This window comes from Callospermophilus lateralis, unplaced genomic scaffold, assembly GCF_048772815.1.
Source record: "Callospermophilus lateralis isolate mCalLat2 unplaced genomic scaffold, mCalLat2.hap1 Scaffold_98, whole genome shotgun sequence".
NCBI classification, from domain to species: Eukaryota; Metazoa; Chordata; class Mammalia; order Rodentia; family Sciuridae; genus Callospermophilus; species Callospermophilus lateralis.
In genome coordinates this window covers 5215318-5237914 of record NW_027517992.1, presented here as the reverse complement: position 1 = coordinate 5237914, position 22597 = coordinate 5215318, and the positions used below count along the sequence as shown (strand labels likewise).

Genomic DNA, 22597 nt, shown 5'->3' with positions numbered 1-22597 from the left:
GAACCATAGACTAGCTGTGACAAGTCATGGGTGGGATTTGGTAGTTCAGAAAAGGTGGTACCAGACCAGGAATGGGGGATGGGAGTGATGGTGAAGTGGAGTAGGCTAGTTCAGGATGGACCACAAATGAGAAGTTGAGGAAAGCCAGAAAAGACCGGTTGGCGGAGTGGCGGGGGATGGTGGGTGGCGAATGGAATCATGCGGAGGGTCGCTTGTGAGGGCACCGAAGCAAAGGCAGGTGATTGGATGAGAAAGAGAGTCCTAGTTGCCACGGCAGCGACTAGAGGAGAAGGTCTTCAGTTGAGGAGCAGGTCTCCACTAGAGAAGGACGGGGAGCTCCGGCTCCCTGCATTCCCCAGTAGAGCCAGTGCATCGACCCCCATATATCCCTGCTGACGTGTCAACCGGGAAAGGCTGAAGCCTTCCCGGGTGCCACCCCTCCGCGCCTTGCTACCCACCCTGCCCCCTGAGCCCCGATGCCCGCCGCAGCCTACTCCACCGCGTCACCGGCTCCCCGAGGTGACCACAACATGGCTACGGCGCCGGGGCTGCTCTTCTGGCTGTTCGTGCTCTGTCCGACCTGGCGAGTACTGGGCCAACCGGACCCGAGCACTGGCCAGCGCGTCTGGAAGCACAAACTCTGTGCAGACGACGAATGCAGCAGTGAGTGCGCAGGCAGGCGGGCGGCCCGGGGTCTCCGCGGTGGCTCTTCAGGGCTGCATGGGGCTCTGATCTCCCGGTCCCCAGCCCCGTGGGCTGGGCTAGGGGGTCGAAGGACGACGGGTGGGGTGCAGGAGTGACAAGAGCCTCGGGACCCTGCGTGTGCCCACTCCGGCTCTGCCTGCGCCCCCGCCAGCCCGCTCGGGTTGCGGGGGTTTGGACTCCCACTTGTTGCCAGCGTTTTATTTTTCTCTACTGACTGAGGCGGGGGTTGGGAAACACGATTCCCCAGGGACAGCTCTCAGTTTATTCCCTTCCAGGATTTGCCTAGGATCTCAATGGGTGATGGAGTTGCGCGCCACGTGCCCGGGGCTCCCCACACTGTAGCAGAGCGCTTTTCTGCCCCCGCCACAGGGACCTGGGCCTGTGCGGTATCAGGGCAGATGCTCTCCAGGGCTAGGTGGCCTTAATCCCAGTGGCAGGTTGATGGTGGGGCTCCTTGGGAAAGGTTCACTGGCCCCTTCGTTTTTTTTGCTGCACTGGGGATTGGGCTGGTTTTGCCTTTTAACAGGGACTAGAGTTTAGGCTTGGGAAGAGCACCAAGTCCAGGCACGCAATGTGTTCCGAGGTCTCGGCCCCGACTCTGCTTCAACCTGTCATTTCTGTGCATAGAAGCCTCCCTTCATATTTGAGGTAGGGTAGCAGGTGGGCCAGTAATCTTTTGCTTTTGAAAGAGGCCAAGGATCTGCACTGGCCACCTGGGAACTGCAGCCTCTTCTGTGTGCAGGAAGCGGAAAGAATTGCTTCCCAGTCCTGGATTGGAGGTGGGCGGTGGGGAGGATGTAGCCATTCAGATTCAGATGAAGAGGTTTGTTGCAATAACAATAATAAATACTCCAAGATTTTTATAAGCCAATTCAGTTTTAGACTCAGTTGCTAGTGTTGTTGGAACCTCTTTCCTCTATATATTTACTGGCCCAGAATTCTTCTTTTGGCCTCCTGCTTGGTTTCTAGTAACCTTGTAACTTGATGACCATGTTGTCCATAAATTGTAAGCAGTACATATTTTAAAATATTCATGCTGAAAAGGCCAAGAAGTTTACCATTGAGCTCTTTATACCTAAATTGGTGTTACCAAAAACAAATTTTATAATTTGAATTGTTTGTTTCACTCCCATAAAGAAAAAAGATGTTTCCAACATATGTTAAGCTGTTCCTAGAGGTAACCCTAAGGCTGGAGTAAATAAACACTCAGAAAAGCAAAGCAGCTGCCATGATATTTCCTTTCAGTTTTGGGTGAACAAAATCAGGCTTCCAGCATGGTAGAATGTTTGCTATTCTTTGCTGTCAAGCGCTATCCTATGTGGGCTACCTGGACAATCTCATCACTGATGCTTCCTCAGTACTAAGACATGGTGTTGGTAAGGTTCAGTGGGGTAACATAACTTGAGAAATGGCCTGTGTCCAAACAGATGTGACCAAACACAACAGGTGGGTCTGTGTTGTGTTGTAGGAAGTAGTGAGGTGTGTATGTCAGGTGTCCTTGTGTGCCTTCCAAATAAGTGCTCCAAAAAAAAAAAATAACTAAATAGGTGCTCCATAGTATGCATTATGTTGTCACCTAATATATTACTGATTTGTAAATCCTCTATGACCTAAGGGGGAACAAGAGAAACATTGCCATTTCCACTTGTGATGAGAATTCCCCACCTTAAAGTGTCTCTCACCTTCAACTTGGCCTCTTAATTATCTATGAATTAGGATGCTGACAGTTTTGAAAATAGTCCTATTTTAGCTTCAAAATAACAAGTTACCCTCTCCAAATCTGTGTTTGTTCCTCAGACATATATTTTTATAAAACACACATTCTTGTGTATTTTACTGCTAATTGGCCTTCAGAAAAAGTGTTATTTCCATTTCTTCTTTGTGCTTTTTACATACATCTATTGTCCATTTCATCTTAAATCAGAAACTGTGTATTTGGTCAACCAAAAGAAAAATGTTGCTTCTACCAGTTTCTAGATCAATTGTGATTCTAGTCCTGCATTTTAAGCATGAAGGTATTGCCTGCCCTTTTCTCATGGTTAAACTTGTTCCTTGTCAGATAGGATACCCACTTTTGATTTTTGATATGAATGAGGATGTTTTGAAACAATCTTAATGTTGGATATAGTCAACAATATTTGCTCAGAGAAAATACATTTCCTGGTAATTTACCCAGATCCTGAACACAGAGACAGCAACTCTGCTGCAAATGAAATTGACAGTGTTTATGGCTGCATGGTAGCACTTGCAGCCACTTAAAGGTAATGTCTTTTAGCGGTTAGTTCAAGTTAATTAACCCCTTGGAGGTTCCTGGATATTCTTCCCTCTTCCCTCCCTATTACCTCTGCATGAAGCCATACTTAAGCCTGTCCGTGTCTACACTTGGATTTACATATTTGCAAAATGAAGCTTTTTATGATTATGAAACAGAAAAAAAATTGAGGCCTGCAAGAACCAAGAGTTTCACTGAAACCAGCCATGATTTGTGGTAGCCACATTGCTTTTTATTTCTCAGCACAGAGAAAAATAGAGAAGCTTCCTTTTCCCTTGTCTAATTGCAGGGAATATTGTATTTTATAGCAATAAAATCTCGAAGAATTTTAGATACTTTGAGCAGGTGAATTAAAAGTGATTCCAGAGAGTACTGGAAAAACTTGATTTTTGTTCATAGTGGGATTCATATTTCCTGATGGGTCAATGTGGATCGTGAAAAATCAAATTCTAATGTTTTTTTTTCTTTTTTCAATGTTCATATACAGTGTTAATGTACCGAGGTGAAGCTCTTGAAGATTTCAGAGGCCCAGATTGTCGTTTTGTGAATTTTAAAAAAGGTGACCCTGTATATGTCTACTATAAACTGGCAGAGGTATCACCAGAACTTTGGGCCAGAAGTGTAAGTAAAAGTTTGACAGGTGTTATATTCTTACTTTTGATGGGTTTTTCAGCAGTGTAGATTTAAATGACTGATTTCTTGGGGTCTTTGTAGAGTTAACCTAACCTCTCTGCCAGGCCCTGTGCTCCTAACATGCCTTAGGCCTGGCACAGCATAGAAAGTCAGTAGACTTTCTGAAACAGAACTAAACTGGTTGTGGTTGCTACCCCTCACATCAAGTTCCAGAAGGCTCTACACATCATAAAGGTTGTCATGGTGAAAACCTGACAATTCTTAGCTTTGCTGCTTCAAAAGGGAAGGATTCAAGGACATTAGAGTTAATCCTGTAAATTAAGTCTGAGATAGTAACTCAGGCATGCATATTTAAAGTTGATTTTTTGTGTATTTTACCTAATCATTTGTGCTGTTTTTACTCTAAAAAAGCAGAATATTATGTTCATTATGTGCTTTTTTTTTTCTTTTTTGCAACTTCTGGGTCATCCATTTCCTGCTTTTCCTATAATCTATGCCTGAAGGTTCCCCCAGGGGTTCTACTTCTAGCCAGTTGTATGGATCTTCTGATGAAAGACATGACATTGTTTATATCATGCTTTGATATTTTAAATGGGGAGATTCACAAGGAGTGACCTCATTGAGAGACTTATGAGTATTGTCCTTTTCATTTAAATGTGATATGTGGATTATTTACTTAAAATAGTAGCAAGGGTCTTTGATGACTGTAGGAATGTTCCAGTTTAGAGACATTCCGGGTTGCATCCCTGAAAGTTCTCACCCTAAATAAAATACCACACAGCAGAAAATAAGAGTAATCCCTATGGGAAAACTAGTTTCATTTTGTTGCCATTTCTGATTCTTAGGGAATGATCTTGAAACTTGGTGCCTTTAGGTACAAACTTTATATTTAGACAGAGTCCCAGTTGCAGTACTCCATATAAAGAACCATCTATTGTTTCTTTCAAGTATACCAAATAGGATTCGTAATCTTTAAACTTGGAACTGTTTTTCCATGTACCCAAGTGGCATTTTTCATACAGTAGTCGTCTTTCTCCCCTTCTTTGAACTTTTGGATAAATGGGCTTGATTTACATTTTCTCCTGTCACATTGTAGCCTGTTAACTATGTTCATTCCTAGGACTCTTGCCATTCTGGGTGGCAGCACTCATCCTGTCTTCCTGAGGAGCCCTGCTTTCAGCACCTGACCAGAAAGGATCTTTGCCGACTGATGAGTGTTTGGGTGGCACTTTGTTTGCATTGCTCCTGTGGCATTCATTTGTCTTCTTTGCCTTCAGTCAGGTTGTGTTTTATCTTAGCTCCCTATAAAGTGAAAAACTCAGTTAGAAAAGGACCCCTGTCTAATCCATCTTCCTTTTGAATATTTCCTTTCAGGGCAGTGGCACTTAAGTACATTTGTTCTGATAGTAGCTTATGCAGAATTTGTTCTCTTCTGGCAGTTCTTTGCTCCCCACCCACAAATCAAATCAGCAGCACCTCAGCAGGGATGATGTATGGAAGCAAAATTAGGTATAAAAATTATTTCCAGTCATGAGCCTCCATGATTCTGCATCATTTTTTTTCATATCACAAGAAATGGGATACCACCCAGTGTGTAATTATGGAGCTTTATATAATCTATGGTCTCAATTGACACAGATTAAGAAGAGATAAATGTGTTTCCTTTCTCCATACATCTCTGGTTTTTTTTCCTTTTCCAAATTTAACCTTAATAGAATTTTCATCAGAAGGGAAAAGTGTATTTTCCCTCAGACTCGCCTCTCATGTCATGAATGTTATACTTAGGAAATTAAAAACTCTTTAGTTTTCAAAATGATTCTCCTTTTGAGTTTTTAGTTTTCATTCTGCAATGTTGTTGATTTTCTAGAGTCTCAGATTTTATCTGCCAGTGATGAAGCTTTTAATTGCTCCGTCTTATCTAATCTTCATGGCAGTATTCTACCACTAATACTGGCTCTCAGATGGTTTCTAGATATAACAAGAACATTCATGAATGGGGATATTTTAGAGTTAGTGATAAGATGCCTTTTTTAATTTTCTTTTTTGGGCGTTTGATTTGCCTATCAGTTTCCTTTAATTATTGGCAAGAATCTTCTGTTCCTTTTAGTCAGTAGTTAGTAATAAGAGTGTCTTTCTCAAGGGGAACTTTATATACCTTTTGTACACTTTATGTAACTTCATATAATTTAGCTGTTGGTGCTGAAAATAAATGGGGTTCTTTTCTGCAGAGGATTTATTTTGGGTGAAACTGAAGCTTGATATGTGGTTTGGTATGCATTATATTGTAATTTTATTTTCTCCCCAAGTACTTGTAAAAGTAGATTTGGAAAAAGCTAGGAAAGCATATACTATCAATACATTTGCTATAGTGGTAATACATTTTAGAGATTTTGTATTGTTTTTACTTATTAATTTTCATGACTGTTATGTATTGGTTAAGAAAGACATAAATATTGGTTTATGAGCAATGCTACAAAATGTACAGGTAAATTCTTGCTAGAGGTTATTTGGAATTGCATTTATAACCAGCTTTGATTTATATAGTTTTAACCATATAATATACAATAATCTCCTATGCAAATCTTTTATTTACTTCAGAAGTCTTAACTTTATATGCTCTGTGTTGAGAATTAAGCTAAATGTAAAAAAGAAAACTTCAGTGGTTGGAAATGTTGTTTTAACAGTTCTGTATTTGGAATAATAATCTCAGTGTAATTGTTATAGCAACTTTCTTTCTTGGTTATACCATATACCTATCTATTATGTGTATATTTCCTGCCACTTCTGAGAATCTCTTATTTATATTTCTTGTACAGAATTTATTTTATATTTGTCTCCTTTGCACTATAGGTTGGCCATATTTTTGGTTATTTTCCGAAAGATTTCATCAAAGTAGTTCGTGAATATACTAAAGAAGAGCTACAAATTTCAACAGATGTAAGTTATGGATTTCTTTTTTGTTCTCAATTGTAAACTGGCTTATAAATCTACCCATTATATTCAGTTAACTGCTTCTGAAAGTTTTATAATGTGTTTATAACATTTGTGTATCAGATTTTCATTTGAAATCAGACTACCTATAAAAAAAAGTTTGAAAGGCATTCAAGGGTGATTATATTATAATCTGAGAGTTTTCTAATATATTGAAACAGATATTCTTATAGAAGGCTGTTTACTCAACTATAGGGCTTTTCTCTTCTGTTTTATATGTGAAAAATAAATAATGTAATATATTTGTACTTGGCTATTAAATTTAAGAGGTAAATAATTTCATTTTACAGGCAAAAGGAGGTATTCCAACTTGAAAACTACTCATTGGATAGTTATTAGACATTTTAAGTATATTTAGGTTAAATTAATAAACTCTAACTTTTATACTAGGCTAGAAATACGTACTTACAAAGGTTTTCTTATTCTTAGTCATATATGGGATCGTAGTCAAGTTATAGATTTGGAAAAGGGGACCTGAGCGTTTCAGGTGATGTTCAGTCTCAGATCTTTTAAGGCCCCAACTGCTTCCTTTATACAGCATTCCTGTATTGTGCTCTGACTTAAATTGATTTTGTGACTGAAAGGATTTCGTGTTCTAGAATTCTCACTTCAGCTGATTATTTTCTAGAGTTTTAAATTGTGTAGTAATTGATGCCCACCAACATTGAAACATCTTTTGGCAGCTCTTTGTAGTGGCTGTAGAATATGCAAGCTGCTAGGCTAGGATAGTTCTTAGATTAGATGGGGCGAATGGATAAAGTCATCCTGTTTGTTGTTGCTGTTCCTAAAATTCCTTCATAATCTCAGGGGCCATAAAATCACTTCTGTTGCTTGTTGGACTTCATTGTTGGTAAAGAGAGTTAGTTCTTGGGATTTAAGCTGTGACAGCAGTTCACTGATTACAGAGAACTCATTTGTTTTGAACTCTGCCTTTTCATTATGTTTCCCATTACATGCATCCCTCATGGCTTAGAAATGCATGTGATGGGGAGAGGAAATCACTCATCCCTACTACATTGAACTGCCTCCCCCACCCCCAGAACCCCCACAGAATATTATGAAGATTTAATTAGGAGATGGAAATTTTTTAAAAAATTTCCATTCATACTATGGCTCCTTTTATATGTCAATTTGCTTACTAGTGGCAAGAAGGAAGACTAAATAAATATATAGATAGTCCTGAGAGAGGTCTTAGTGACTGTGAAACCCTGATGAAGAGGAAGGTGTATAACTTGTTGAATCTTGTTTTCAGTTTGTTCTTGTGGTAATAATAATGTGAGGAGCCTCCTTAATATCATTCTTTATTCCATCAAATGTACTTGTATCTCAGTAAGATACTTTAAAACTGATTCATCTTTCTCAATGCTGCAGGATCTTCCAGCTTCTCCTGAGCAAATGATTAAGAATTAAATTCCTGAAACATAGGTGTAGATTTTAGAGCTTGAGGATCCTACAAGTGATACCTTGCCTTTCCCTACTTATGCTCAGAGCAAATTGAGAGAGACCCAAGAGTCAGGCTGTTGGAGACCAAATTGTCACCATTTTTACTCATTATGCTTTTTAAAGAATATGACCCATGTTAAAAAAAAAAGAAAGAAAGAATAGACTTTCTAACACTGTAGTCTAGAAAAAGACAGATTTACTCAGCCATAGAAGGAGTTAGCCAATGGGGGTTGGAGGAGGGTAATCTGGTTGACCCCAAAGATTCTTTAGAACCAATCCTGAATTTGGGAGCATGGATGAGTTTGCTTTTGTGACACTTTGTTATTGACACACTAATGTTTTCCTTTTCCTTACAGGAGACAGATTTTGTCTGTTTTGATGGTGGAAGAGATGATTTTGATAACTATAGTGTAGAAGAACTTCTAGGATTTTTGGAATTGTATGATTCTGCAAATGAAGATTCTGAGAAAGCTATAGAAAAAGTGGAACAATTTCCTGAAGTCTCCCAGGATGTTGAACCTGAACATAAACCAGTAGTAGCAAACTCAGAGCAAATTGAAAGTGCATTCTCAGAAAACACTATGGATCTTGAGGAACAATTTCTGGCTCAGAAGAACCATCCTCATGCAGATAGTCAAACAGATAATGCTCAAGGTGAACAAACTTCATTTGAACCCTTTGAAGAAATACTACAAGATGAATTGAAAGTGCCAGAAAGTGAAAACAACAAAACCAGCAACAGTTCTCAGGTCTCAAATGAACAGAAGACTAATGCTTATACACTTTCGAAAAAAGAAATGACATTAGACTTGAAAACCAAATTTGGTTATACTGCTGATGCACTTGTGTCTGATTATGAGACGACCAGACTGGTGACTTCATTAGACGAAGATTTTGATGATGAGGAATTGAATGCTAATTATTATGCATTTGATAAGAAAGAAGAGGAGAATGAGGAAAGCTTCGGGGAGCTCCCATTACTAACCTTTATAAGTGAAGAAGGCATGAAATTCCCAGTAGAGTTTGGAGTGGAGAAATATTCAATAGGTGAAGAGCAGAATTCAAATGAAGAAGATAAGGTTGAGGTAACTCTGCCCCCAGGCATCAAGGATGATGACAAAAATATACTGACAACCTTGGAGGATACTTTATTTATTGGCACAGGTGGTGACGAGAAAACAGATATGATGGATTTGGGGAATTCTTATTCAGAAGAAGAAAAAGAAGATGAGGAAGCTTTAGTTCCAGATAGAAAACAGAAGAAACCACAAGCAGCAACAGATTATATTTATCCTGAAAGTGCAGAATATGGTCTTTTTGTGGAAACCTCTAAGACAGATAATGATGAAGAGCCAAAAGTGGACATCGAACTTCATATTAAAGGAAAAGAGACAGATGTTCAGGAGCCTAAGAAGCACCTGATGCAAGATGTTTCAGAATTAGAGGATGAGAAGATAGAAGGGATGATTGCATATACTTCTCCCCAAAGCAATAAGCTCAGCTCATTGCCAGCTGTTGAAAAGGGCAAGGACACATTAAAATCAGCCTTTGAAAACAAAGAGAATGACCTAAAAGAAGCAGTTATCCATATCTCAAAAGACTCAAAAGAAGTGAATGAAGAACTCTCTTCACCTGGAGAGAAGATTTTGGAAGATAGCTTAGAGAATAAATCTCTACATAAAGCTGTAGGGAGTCTGATGACCCAAGAACAGAGTAAACCACCAGAATCCTTGGGCATTGCAACATTCCTGGGAGATAATCAAAATGATACATCCAAAGATGGAATGGAGGAGCCAGGTTCAGTAAATACACCAACCCTGCACATAGACTCAGTGGAGCATCAACCTCAGGAAATTAAAGAGGGACTAGTTCTGAAAACTGAAAATCAATCTGGATTCTCCTCTCCAGATGGAATTGGTTTGTTAAGAGAACCGGAAGAAGAGGTCCACAGTCCCAGAAAAAATTTTTCTTGGCAACAAGAAAGAGATGTGATTGTTACAGTTAGTCATGTAAATGAGAAGATAGGGCTTTCCAAGGACAAGGGTAAAGAGCAGTCCTTGGCTGAAGAATTGATTCAGCATAAGGCAACACAGGGGACACAGGAAATTAAAAAAACAGAGCAAACTGACGAGGTAGAAGTACCGGGTCTCCATACCGAAAGGCCAGCATCAGTAGAGGAGGATTATTATCCCCCTGAAGAGCTACTGGAGGATGAAAATGCTGTAAGTCCAAAACAGTCAAAAGAAAAACATTCTGGGATTCAGAATGTTAACCAGCACGTTCTTGAGAAAGCAATTTTAGAGACTATCAATCCTGATCTAGAAACCAAAGAAAACAAACAAGAAATGAGTATAATTTGGGAGATTTTTAAGAAAAGTGAAACCACAGCCAAAAGGGTAGACATGATGGACAAGGAACGAGGTGATATGGAAATGGGAAAGGAGGAAAGTCCTCTGGCAGATGAGGAAGCCCAGGGACTCTTTGACGGAAGTGATGAGGAAAACACTCAGACTTCAGGGATAAGTGAAGTATTTCAGGATAAAAATTCTGATGATCTTGAAAAAGACAACCCTAAGGAACATCTGAACACTTCAGGGTCTACAGAAAAGGCTACTGGAAAAGAAATCTCAAAAGAGGACCTTGAGGACATAGGGCATATCACGGATGCAGAAAGCCAGGGTCCTGCTTATGCAGATCTTGAAGATGATATACTCCCACAGAGTCCACATATAGCCCTAAAGCCAGAGCTTAGCGATCAGGAGGAAGACTTGCCCATAATCCGCAGCTTCTTTACAGAACAAAAGTCCTTGCAACGCTTCCTGAAGTACTTTGATGTTCAAGAACTGGAAGCCATGTTGCAGGAAATGTCATTAAAGCTGAAGTTGGCACAGCAGGAGAGCCTGCCCTATAACGTGGAAAAAGTTCTAGATAAGGTCTTCCGTGCCTCTGAGTCACACATTTTGAGCATAGCAGAGCAAATGCTTGATAATCGTGTGAATGATATTAGAGACATAGGAATAAAGGAAAGTAACATATTTGAAGAGGCTGCAGTGCTTGATGATATCCAATACTTGATCTATTTTGTGAGGTACAAGCACTCCACAGTGGAGGAGACTGCTCCATTGATAACAGTGCCTCCTCTACAGGAAATCTGGACTAAAGCTGAAGGTAAATACCTGCTTGCGGCTTGAGCTGGAGAAAAGGAGTTGTTCCATCCAGGTGTTTTTGTGTATTATTGTAAAGTTCTGTTCAGTTTCCATGTGCCTAAAGGAGAAAGAAGGCTGACTCAGGAGCCCCATATATTCCTTTATTCATTCTTTTGGGCTAGAGCATGAAAGGACATTGCTTATTCTTTTTTCCTTTAGGACAGTTGGGATTGGTTAGCATGTTAAAAGAGAAATTTTATAAAAAGTTAAAGAGAAAGATATAAATGAGAAACTAATGCACAAAAGTAGACCTGTTAACAGTACAGATTTTATGTTAAAATTATAAAAGGGCTTTATTAAACATAATTTCTTAATCATAAAATATCTGTACTAGATCATGTGGGTGTGGAGTTACTAGCATAACTTTTTTTATTTTAGAATTTAATCTCTTTTTATGTGGTGCTGAGGATCGAACCCAGTGCCTCACCTGCACTAGGCAAGTGCTCTGTCACTCAAGCCTAGCCCTAGAATAACTTTTAATGGATAGCTTGCCTGAATTCCCCTCCACAGCATTTATCTTTTGTGGATACCATGCTATTTCCAGTCTCTTGGGGGAGAGGTCACTTATTCTGGTTTTACTCCTCTGGGTTCTAAGGTCCTTGCATTCATATTAATCAAGGATGGAACCAGGATGACAAGTTTTATAATGTAGTGCTTGACACATAGAAGCCTTTCAATTAAATATTCGTCAAACTGACAATGAGCCAATATCCTGATAAAAGCTTTCTGTTTCCTGGTTTTATATTTGATCATCTCTATCCATTGTTTTTCAAAATGAAATATTTCAACTGAGAGTATATGATAAGAATTCCACAAGGACATAAAGCCATTGGAAAATTTACATCCCAAGAATGCTAATTTTACCTGATAATTTGGGGAAGAAAACAGTTGTACATTTAATCAAAGCAGATATATTTTGGATAAGAATGCAAAGTACAAGTGAATGTTCAGGGTAGAATATGAAGCTGTGAAGAGATAATCTTTGCTCTGGATCCTATTGGTCTATGTCCTGAGCTCAGGAAGGAGATAGGTTCACCATTTGGCTCCTAGGTTACTTGGAACATATTTGAAAGTCACATTAGCAAGCTAGACTTACGGAATTCCCTTCTCTATACTGGCTCGGTGAGACCAGCACACTTGTAGATGAAAGAGTTCCTGTTATTTCTGAGCAGAATAGACATTTCACATTTTTGTTCTGGACCAGAATTCTCTTCTGCACATTTATTCATGTGGGTGTATGTTGGTTTGCCAAGGGAAGTTAAGTTATTGAAGCCTCTATCATAAATGTATTTGTTTATGAAATACTTTGGATTAAAGGCTTCTTTATAAATTTGACTGTATAGTTCAGTCATCCTTTAAATGGGATGAAAACAATGAACCCTCCCGTATCCTTGCCCAGTTGTTCTCATGGGCGCATGCCAGGACAAGGAGGGCAGTGTTGAGGTATCTGGAGCTGTGTGCTGAGGGGGAGTGCTGATCATTGGGCTTAAGTGGGGGTAGATAGTGTCATCCAGCTGGCTCAATGCATTCTTCTCCCCTGTAGAGATGCAGCCACCCCATGAAGATGATTTTCCTAAAGAGAACACAAATCATCTTAATAGAAATCTTCATGAAGAGCCTCGCCTCCTGAGTCATCATTTAAATATGAACCATCCTGAAGAGCCCAGCCTCTTGAGTCAACCTGTGACTGAGGACATGGGTGTCTTAGAAGTGTCTCAGATCCCAAATACTGAGAAAGTAGACCCAGGTAAAGCTTGCCAATTTTTCTCTACAAAGTAGAGGCATTATCATAATGAAGGCTTTCAAGGATATTTGTTGCCAAAGGTACAAAATAGAGCAGAGAGTAATATAGGTACATGTGAGTTCAAAAAACAAAATCTCTTAAGTGAGAGAAAATCAAGAATAAAGATGACTAGAAATCAAAAATAGGCCAGAGACTGTAACTCACCTAAAAGCAAATGTTTAGCTATGACTAGCTTGTGTAAACCATTTACAACTAAAATATTATTCTTCAAAGGCCTTATGCTCTAAAACTGTAATTTTCAACCAGACCAACAGCACCAGAAACTCTGGGGGTGGGACCCACAATCTGTGTTTAGCAGGCCTTCCAGGAAAGTCTGGCCTGGTACAAGTTAGCTTGAGAATCACTGTTCAAAGTCTCTTAAATTCTGTGTTTTTTCCCTTTTCTTCTAAATGGAATGTACTATACCTCAAGTCCTGTTTTGACTTGCTTCCTGGACATGGTAATTAAACTTTTTCAAATGCAGTCAATCGTCCAGATCTTTATACTATATACTTACAGGAAGCAGTACAGAACTGCAATCCATTTTAGACTGACACTTATGAATACTTCATCATAGTGCACAGTATCCAGTGGGAGATGAGAAACAATTTTTCAAAAAAAATCCCCAATAATGGCATCAATAGCATTCTACTTTTGTGTTGCTCACTCTCATTTTATCAGTAAATTACATTATGACTAATTGTTTTATTTTATCCATCCAGTATGGTGCTATGAAGCCATAATTACTGTATTTTGTGTTTTTAAAGGTTCTGGTCTGTAAGCATAGCTATAGCATTATCCTGCACCAGTGCAGGGCTTAGCAGCACTGATCCTGACCCCGCCCCCATCTGCACACACAGAGTGTAGGAGAACTCATGGCAGGGGGGATTCAGTTAATTTGAGAAGGAATAACATATCAGTTCTTCCATTTTCCAGAAGACATTTCATTCATATATGAACACTACTGACTTCTGAACTGTCTTTAACTCCATAAGGTTCTGAAAATGAATCACGCACCATTAAGATTTGTTATTTTCATGCTCCAAAACTTTCAAGATTAGGGAAAACTTGGCTTACAAAATTAAGCATGAATTATTTCCCTGGCCTTTTAGGTTCCACCACAAAATGATGTCAATCACCTTTATATGTAAAATCTTCCCAAATGTCATTTAATGTGTCTCAAGTGCTGAGATGCTGAGCCAATGGGCAGACTTCACCAGCAGTCAAATTCATAGACCAATAGTGATTGGAGGGCCTGGGGTTGTAGCTCAGTGGTAGAGTGCTTGTCTAACATGTGAGGCACTGGGTTTGATTCTCAGCACTGCATACAAATAAATGAAATAAAGGTCCATCAAAAACTAAAAAAAAAATTTAAAAATTAGGCAAAAGCTTAAAAAAATAGTAGTGAATGGAATCTCAGGGTTGAGAAAGACCTTAGAGGCAACTGGTCCAACTTCCTTTTTTTTAGAGAGAGGGAGAGAGAGAGAGAGAGAGAGAGAGAGAGAGAGAGAGAGAGAGAGAGAGAGAGAGATAGTTTTAATATTTATTTTTTAGTTATCTGCGGACACAACATCTTTTTTTTTTTTTTATGTGGTGCTGAAGATCGAACCCTGGCCGCACGGCCAGACGAGCGCACTACCGCTTGAGCCACATCCCCAGCCCAACTGGTCCAACTTCTTAATAACTGCACGTTGGACTCCTAGCTGTTTAATCAAACGTACCCCAGGCTCATGTAACTCATACTGAAATTCCACCCCTACAAGCTCTCAGGTCTAATTGGAATTCTACCTCATTCACAGAGCCTCAATGCAGGTCTGTACCCAATATCCTTTAGTCTCTCTTGATATTACTGTGTTCTTTTTAAATAGCTGTCATCTGTCCACTCAATAAATAGTTGTTGAGTGTCTCTGCCAGGTGCCAGATGCTGTGTTAAGCCTTGGCTCATTCCACCTGTAAATCTGCAAACCAAGACTCCCTCTCTTTCAGCTTTCTTAAAATTTTTAACACAAAGTTTCACCAGCACTAAATCCATGTTTGTTGAATGTCACCCTGTCTATATATCTCTGGTTTTAAAAATTTTCCTTTAGTAAATATTGTTCTGATAGCAGTTGTATGGCCATGGAAGTAGTGGAGAGTAGACTGGAGATTGTTCATTTTATAATTGAAGGGTCTGACAGCTCTAATTAGGATTTTGAAGTTTTCTTCTCTGTGTTAATTGTCTTTAGGAGAGCCACATATTCCAGGCACTGTGATTCATATATTTAGTGAAACACTGATGAATATTGAAACTGAAGAGAGACAATTCTTATTCTATAGAATAAAATAAAATAGCCATTTCCCCTTTCAATTTTAGAGCTACTTATAACAGAAGGTACTCCTGTTGATGATGCTGATACAGAAAAACAACTAAAGGACATAAAGTTGGAAGAGCCAGCAGATGCCACCCTTTTGGACAACGTGCTTTCCTTGTTATATTCATACTTGCTTTATTTCACTAAGATGGTAAGTTTGACATAGTTTCTTCAATTAGAATGTTGATTATTTATTAGTTTTTAAGTGGCTTCTGGTCATGAAGTGAAGAACTTAAAATGTCTTTATGAAAATGACTCCTGACCCTTTGAGTAGATAGCTCCTAAAACAAAAGCCATAGGGGTGTGGCTTAATGGCTACTTAGTTTAGCATATGAGGAAGATTTGCTGTCTACCAAGGCTGGACATTTGTACACCTGTAAAAACTTGGTTCTTCCCCTCAGAACCTTTCATTCTGGCAGGGAGATAATAGCATTCACTTGAAACACAGTAAGATAATGGCAGAAAGAGAGGTATTTATTTGATGGTAGAACATTATTGTCCATAAATGCATTTATTATGGTTGGAAGGGTGATCAATAAGGTCAGAAAGTAGTTGAGATGTGTTTGAAGCACAGGCAAAGGGCAAACAGGAGTGTGACATGTGGTTTGTTGTTGATTAGACAGGCTGGGGTGGAGGATGGTGGGGGAAGCTGGCAGTCAGAAGAAATGTGTTCAGAGAAATGGAAACATGAAGAAAAGGATATTTGGGGAGGCCAGGAGAATGTAAATAGTTGGTGTTGTATAACGTGTGAAGTTGGAGGGGGATGGTCTGTTGGAGAGGCCAGCAAATCTTAAAGGAAGTCATGGGCCAAAGTAGCATTAGACCATTAATAGTGGGGATCCTTAGAAAGTTTTAAGAATGAAAGGAATTGGGTTAGATCTGTTTCTTAGAAAGAGTCACTTAAGGCTGACCTTTCTAAAGAAAATCATGATCCAAACAAGACATTTAATCTGTCTAGAAGCTTATCTAAGCATTTTAGGACTTACCTCCCCGTCATGGTATTTGTTGATGTTGGACTTTTAGAGTTTAATTATAGGAATGAGACAGCTTTTAGAGCTTGGAGGATAAGATGGTCCTAGGGCCATTGTGACTGTAATCCTTCTCAACTGAAGTTGTTTCCTGTAAGTTGTGTTATTTCAAGACTTGTTTAAGAAAAGTGATGTTGTTGTTTTCCTTGTAAAATGTATAGATTTTGAAGCCAGGTAGATCTGGTTTCAAATCCCAAGGTTATCATTTAGAAGTTTGGGCAAATAACTAAACTTTTGAATATCAGATTCCCCATCTGAAAAATGTTGATAATGCTTACTCCAATCATAAGAATTAAATGATTTGACAAGGTAAAGTGTCTGGTGAGATGTCTGGCATTTTGTAGGGTTTTACCCCCACGCACCCCCTAATTCTCATGTAGGCAGTCAGAGGTGGTATAAAGACAATGAATACCTGGGGAGGAGAGACCACCAGGGTGGAAAAGATGTGATGGGGAGAAATGAATCAGTTTTCAGTTGGCTCCATGTTTGTTCATGGTGGTGGCAGCCACCTGGGTAAGGAGTATGTACAAGCCAGGCAGTTAGAATAATGATATTTCCAGTGATTAAAGCCCAGTCTTCCACAGTCATAATTTGATTATCAGAATGAATCAACATCACTTGGAAAGTTTACAGCCTCATGATATGGGAAGGATTTCTTTATTCATATTTTTAGGTATGCACAGAGCCCTCCTCTAGGTCTAGGTCGGGGTACACGAATGTGGTGCAGGTATGGTCAGTGATTTTGCGGTGATAGGTAAGACATTGACGTGAGTGGCAAAGAAGAGGCACAATGTTACGAGACTGATTTGAAAGGAGCCTTCAAAAAGGCATTTTGATGGCCCAGTATGTACAGGACATTGTGCGAGGACTAAAAGAGTCTAACAGGTGTAAGGCATGATTGTGATTTTTGAAAGCCTTAAGAAAAGGACTTAACAAATATATGCAAAAATTATGAACAAGTCAATGTAAAATCTTAAACAAGTAGTATGATATCTGATAGGACTGGAGAGTAATAGGCTCTGATGTGTTTGGGAGATGTGCACCAATCAGATTCATTGATCAATGGAATCTTAGTAGAATCTTAGTGTTAGAAGAAACCTTGGAAGGCTGTTAGTCTAGTTTCTCACTCATTGCTGTAATTTTCTTTACTGTGGCCCTGACGAGTAGTTATGAGGCCTGTACACCAGTATTTCCTAGCAGGAGTCACTCTCTTACAAGGCTATATGTTCTTCTGTTGTCTAGTTCATCCTTGTATTGACTCCAAATTTTCCTCCACATGATTTCCTCTATAAAATTGAATTCTTTTCTACATAGAAATCCTTTAAATATTTGAAGTTATATCTTAATTTAAAAATTATTTTTAGTATTTTTATCATGGAAACTTTCAAATAAGAGCAGAGAGAATTCAGAATACTAGAAGAAAAGATTGTGAAAGTTTTACCATAAATGATGTTTGAGGAGGTAGATATATTTAACCTGATTTAAACGTTACATAGTGTATACATGCATCAAAATGTCATGTTACCTACTTCAATAATTATAATGTTTATTTCTATGTACTAATTAAAAAATAAATTTAATTAGAAAAGCTTTAAAGAAAAGCATAGAGAATAGTATAATGAACCCATGGGCCATCACCCAACTTAACAGTAATTCCTTGATAGCCAATATCAGTGAGTTTTTTTTAATTTGTTCTAATTGGTTATACATGATAGCAGAATGCATTTTGATTCATTGTACATAAATGGAACAAAACTTTTCCTAGTTGTACACAACACGTGTAGTAGTCCTACATGTACCTCGGGTAATGAGGTTCATCTCATTCCACCATCTTTCCTATCCCTATGCCCTCTCGCCTGTCCTACCTCCCCTTTGCCCAATCACAGTTCCTCCATTCTTTCCATGCCCCTTGCCACCCACCTCACCCCCATTATGGGTCAGCATCCACTTTCAGAGAGAACATACAGCTTTTGGTTTTTGGGATTGCCTTACTTCCCTTAGCCTGATATTCCCATTCACCCGCAGATGCCATAATTTTTTTCTCTTTTAATGCTATAAGTAACATTTCATTTTGTATATATACCACAGTTTCTTTATCCATTCATATGTTGAAGGGTTGTTTCCACAAAACTAAGGAATGCTTCACAAATGTGGGTGTCATCCTTGCTCAGGGACCATGCTAATTTTTTCTGTATTGTCCCAATTTTAGTATATGTGCTGCCAAAGCAATCACACTCTGAGTTTTAACAAATGTAGATACCCATGTAAAAACTACCATAATCAAGATATAGAACAGTTTTTTTCACTAGAAAAGGGGTTTCCTTGGGATCCTTCCCAGTGAGTTCCTTCACCACCTGTTCCAGGCAACCACTGATAACTTTTTTTTTAAAACTATAGATTCATTTTTCCTACAGTACTATTTCATATATATGCCCCTATAAGTGGACTCATATCTAGGAGTGCAATTGCCTCCTATGTTTAATGTATGTTTTTATCTTATGTGATACTGTCAAGCCATGCTAATAAATGACCACAATCATTTTATACTTCCACCAGCAATTTAGGAGACTTCCACTTGACTTCATCTTCACTAGCACTTGGGCCATTCTAGTGGGTATGTCTTTGTGAGTTTATTTCCTGATAACTAATGATATTGAGTGAACTTTTTTTTTTGAGATAGGGTCTTACTAACTTGCTTAGGCTCAAACTAACTTGCCAGCCTCAAACTTGGTATCCTCCTACCTCAACCTTCTGAGCTGCTGGGATTACAGACATGTGCTATCATGCCTGGATCAAATACTTCTTCATGAGCTTGTTGACCATACTGTTTTTGTATGTCAACTCTCTCTGGTTAGCTGGAATCCAGACTTCTCCCAGCTCAGTGCCAACTGTGGGATTGGTTAGCTTATAGTTGTTCTTGGCCCTCGCAGGTACTGCTTAGAATGTAGCCCCAAACTGAAGACCACCTCCATGCAGATTTCTGGAACTCTTTTTCTTTGTGGCTCCCATCTTTCTGGTAGTTTTCTCTACATGTTTTTGGCTGCTTAATCTCCTGGAACTCTGGTCTCTTTCTCCTCAGTGAGACTGTTAGGCCCCATTTGGGTTCCCCTTCCCAAACTGAGGTCTAGAGGGTGCCTCAAGGTAGAATGCTCACCTATTTGTTCTCCTTCTCTTAGGGGTGACAGTTGCATGTCCCTTGTGGCTTTCTATCTGAAAAATAGCTCTTTAAAAATATATTTTGACTGTGCATGGTGGCACATGCCTTAATATCCTAGTGGCTCGGGAAGCTGAGAGAGAATCATGAGTTCAAAGCCAGCCTTAGCAAAAGTGAGGTTCTAAGTAACTCAGTGAGACCCTGTCTCTAAATAAAATACAAAATGGGGCTGAGACTGGGGATGTGGCTCAGTGATCAAGTGCTCCTGAGTTCAATCCCTGGTACCAAAAATATATATATTCCAACTTTCTGGTTGCTTTCAGTGGGAGAACAAGTCTCATATAAGTTAATTGATTTCTCCTTTTGTTGTAACTTTTTGCAATAATTGAAAAAAATACGTTTGTGGGACTTCTAGGATATATTGTAGTTTTGGTGAATAAATGACATCCCCCTGGTACAACAATTTAACCTGTTTTCTCTATTGCCTTTTTTTTTTTTTTTGGTGGTGCTGGAATTGAACCTCGGGCTCCATGCATTCTAGGCAAGTGCTGAGCTAACAACCTCAGCTTCTCTCTGTTGCTTTATATTTCTTGGAAATTCATAGTCAGGTTTAGGTTCAATTCTTTTTCTTATGAAAACTTAATAGGAAATATTGCATTGACATATGCATATCCTCTCCTTTGATGTTGACTACTAGTCAACAGTGACGTTGGTGAGATTTGCTAATATATTATAGGTTGCAAAATAGCAATGGTCTGAGTTGCTGGATTTTTCTTTCTTCATTTAAAGGATGGGATGCCTACACAAATAAAAATTTGATTATTCTTTTTTTTGGGGGGGGTATTGGGAATTAAACTCAGGGGCATTTGGCTAGTGAGCCATATCCCCAGCCCTATTTTGTATTTTATTTATATACAGTGTTTCACTGAGTTGCTTAGCAATTCCCTTTTGCTGAGGCTGAGTTTGAACTTGCTATCCTCCCTCCTCAGCCTCCCTAGCTACTGGGATTACAAGTGTGTGCCACGGCGCCTGGCTATGATTGATTATTCTTTACACAGATATTTGGTTTGTATAGTTAAGGCAGGAGATAAATATTTGATTCCTTTTCTTTATTTAAACACTTTTCAGAATAGTAAGGTATTCTTCTAGCTTATCAAATGATACCCAAAGGGGCTTGAAATCTTTTTATTGTTTCATTGTTTTTATTTGTTGCCATAAAATTAATTAGTTCTTTCATATATTTAAGTTTTTGTCTTAAATGAATTTTTTAAATTATAAAAACCAGGTTATCTAAGAGAAAAGAATGATCCAGAGGGATTCTAGCCAGGTGTTAGACAATGTGATGATATAGGGCCTGTTACAAACTGGAAATTTTAAAGTATGCTCAATTTAAAGTATTTAGATTCAGGCTGGAGTTGTGGTTCAGTGGTAGAGCGCTTGCCTAGCATGCATGAGGCACAGGGTTAGGGTTAGGGTTAGGGTTAGGGTTAGATGGTTAAAGTTAGATGGTTAGATGGTTAGGGGTTCGATCCTTAGCACCATATAAAAACAAAATAATGTGTCCACCTGAAACTAAAGATACATAAATAAATTTTTTAAAAAAGTATTTAGATTCATTATACTTGAAAACACTGCAAGTGAACAAAAAATATGAGACTGTCAGTATCCTTTCTCTTGAAGAAACTATTGGAAAATATTGAGGAGGTGGATTTCTGACGAGGAGGTTGGTTTAGAATTGCCATGATTCTTTGTGACTGTTTTGTTATAAATTTAAGGTTTCCCATTTCTTCTAATTTGTCTGTTTCAGCTGTTTACTACATTGCCTGATGAGTATCAACCTGGGCCTGATTTTTATGGACTACCATGGGAGCCTGTAGTTTTCACTGTTTTCTTTGGATTGGTATCCTTTGTCATTTTCTTTTGGAGAACTGTTCTTGTTGTGAGTAAATTAACTTACTTATACCTTAGCACATAAGCACAAGGATTATTTTATATAGTCACTGCCCCCCACTTTTTTTCCTTTTCAGTTGATAAACACAAATTAGTGGTTTAAGTCAAACTAACCTTATAAAATAATTTAGTGTGGGTGCAGTTGGTAGAACTGGTAATTCTTACAGCCATCCTGACCAGTAGTTTCATACGTATCAGAAGTCTTAAAAGTGGGATAAAAGATGGGATAGGTTAGATAAATATCCTTTTATGTAGCATATATGTCTAGTAATCTATATTAAAGAAATAACTATGCTTTGAAGATTTTGGTAATGTTTTTCAGTGGAACAGTGTATTAGATTGAAGACTTAGCACAACATAATTCATTTAGGGGATATTGTATGTTCGCTTAATGGAATAGTAGGCAGATTTATCTATTTCAAAGCTTTGAGGTACAGAAAATGCTCACAATTAAATGGGAAGTGGAAAAAAAAGCAGAAACTAAGATTTAAATGTTGATGAACTGTATGTTAATATAAACACATATAAACAGGGGGAAATGCTACAAAGAAATACAGTAATATGAGAAAAAGGAGATAAGATAATTTTTCCAGTCTTTTATATATATTTTTCCCAGATTTTATGATTTGATCATATGTTCAGAAAATACCTTTTTATTTGGAAGTATAGATTATGTGTTGTCCAAAAATCCATTAAATGTTTTGTTCATTAAGTCTTTTTTTTCTGAGCAGAATTAGTCTATCTCTGTGTATGTGTGTACATATATGTATAAGCGTATATATATAAGCTTATACATACGTATGTTTGTACTGTAGGTCATTCTGTTTCATAGTTATTTAACATAATTGGAAGAAAATTATTTTAGGTAAATGGACTTTGCATATGAAAAGCCTAACAGTTAAAGAGGCCAAAAGCATTGGATACAAATCTTTTCAAATCTGAGTGTTCTTTTTCTGATTTCTTAATTATATCAGACATATCATTGTTAAGGTAAGTTTCCTCTCCTTGTACAATTGAGTGTAAAATCTCTTAAAAAGCATTCCCTTCTTAAATAGAAGAATCATTTGCCTGGATTCCTGTG

General features: G+C 38.4%; 1 protein-coding gene and 1 non-coding gene across 2 annotated transcripts in view; one reads left to right on the top strand and one right to left on the bottom strand.

The window, feature by feature from the left end:
• The first annotated feature begins 530 nt into the window (after positions 1 to 530).
• The window catches only part of LOC143387583 (transport and Golgi organization protein 1 homolog), a 39700-nt gene continuing 17633 nt past the window's right edge, over positions 531 to 22597 (top strand). The window contains exons 1-7 of the mRNA XM_076841904.2: positions 531 to 663; positions 3465 to 3598; positions 6461 to 6547; positions 8401 to 11212; positions 12794 to 12997; positions 15387 to 15535; positions 21374 to 21505. Of these exons, the coding sequence (XP_076698019.2) occupies positions 531 to 663; positions 3465 to 3598; positions 6461 to 6547; positions 8401 to 11212; positions 12794 to 12997; positions 15387 to 15535; positions 21374 to 21505 (3651 nt within the window). The remainder of the gene's footprint in view (positions 664 to 3464; positions 3599 to 6460; positions 6548 to 8400; positions 11213 to 12793; positions 12998 to 15386; positions 15536 to 21373; positions 21506 to 22597) is intronic.
• LOC143641359 (U6 spliceosomal RNA) lies at positions 18539 to 18645 on the bottom strand. The gene has a single exon (XR_013155301.1). It is a non-coding gene; the product is annotated as a U6 spliceosomal RNA (small nuclear RNA).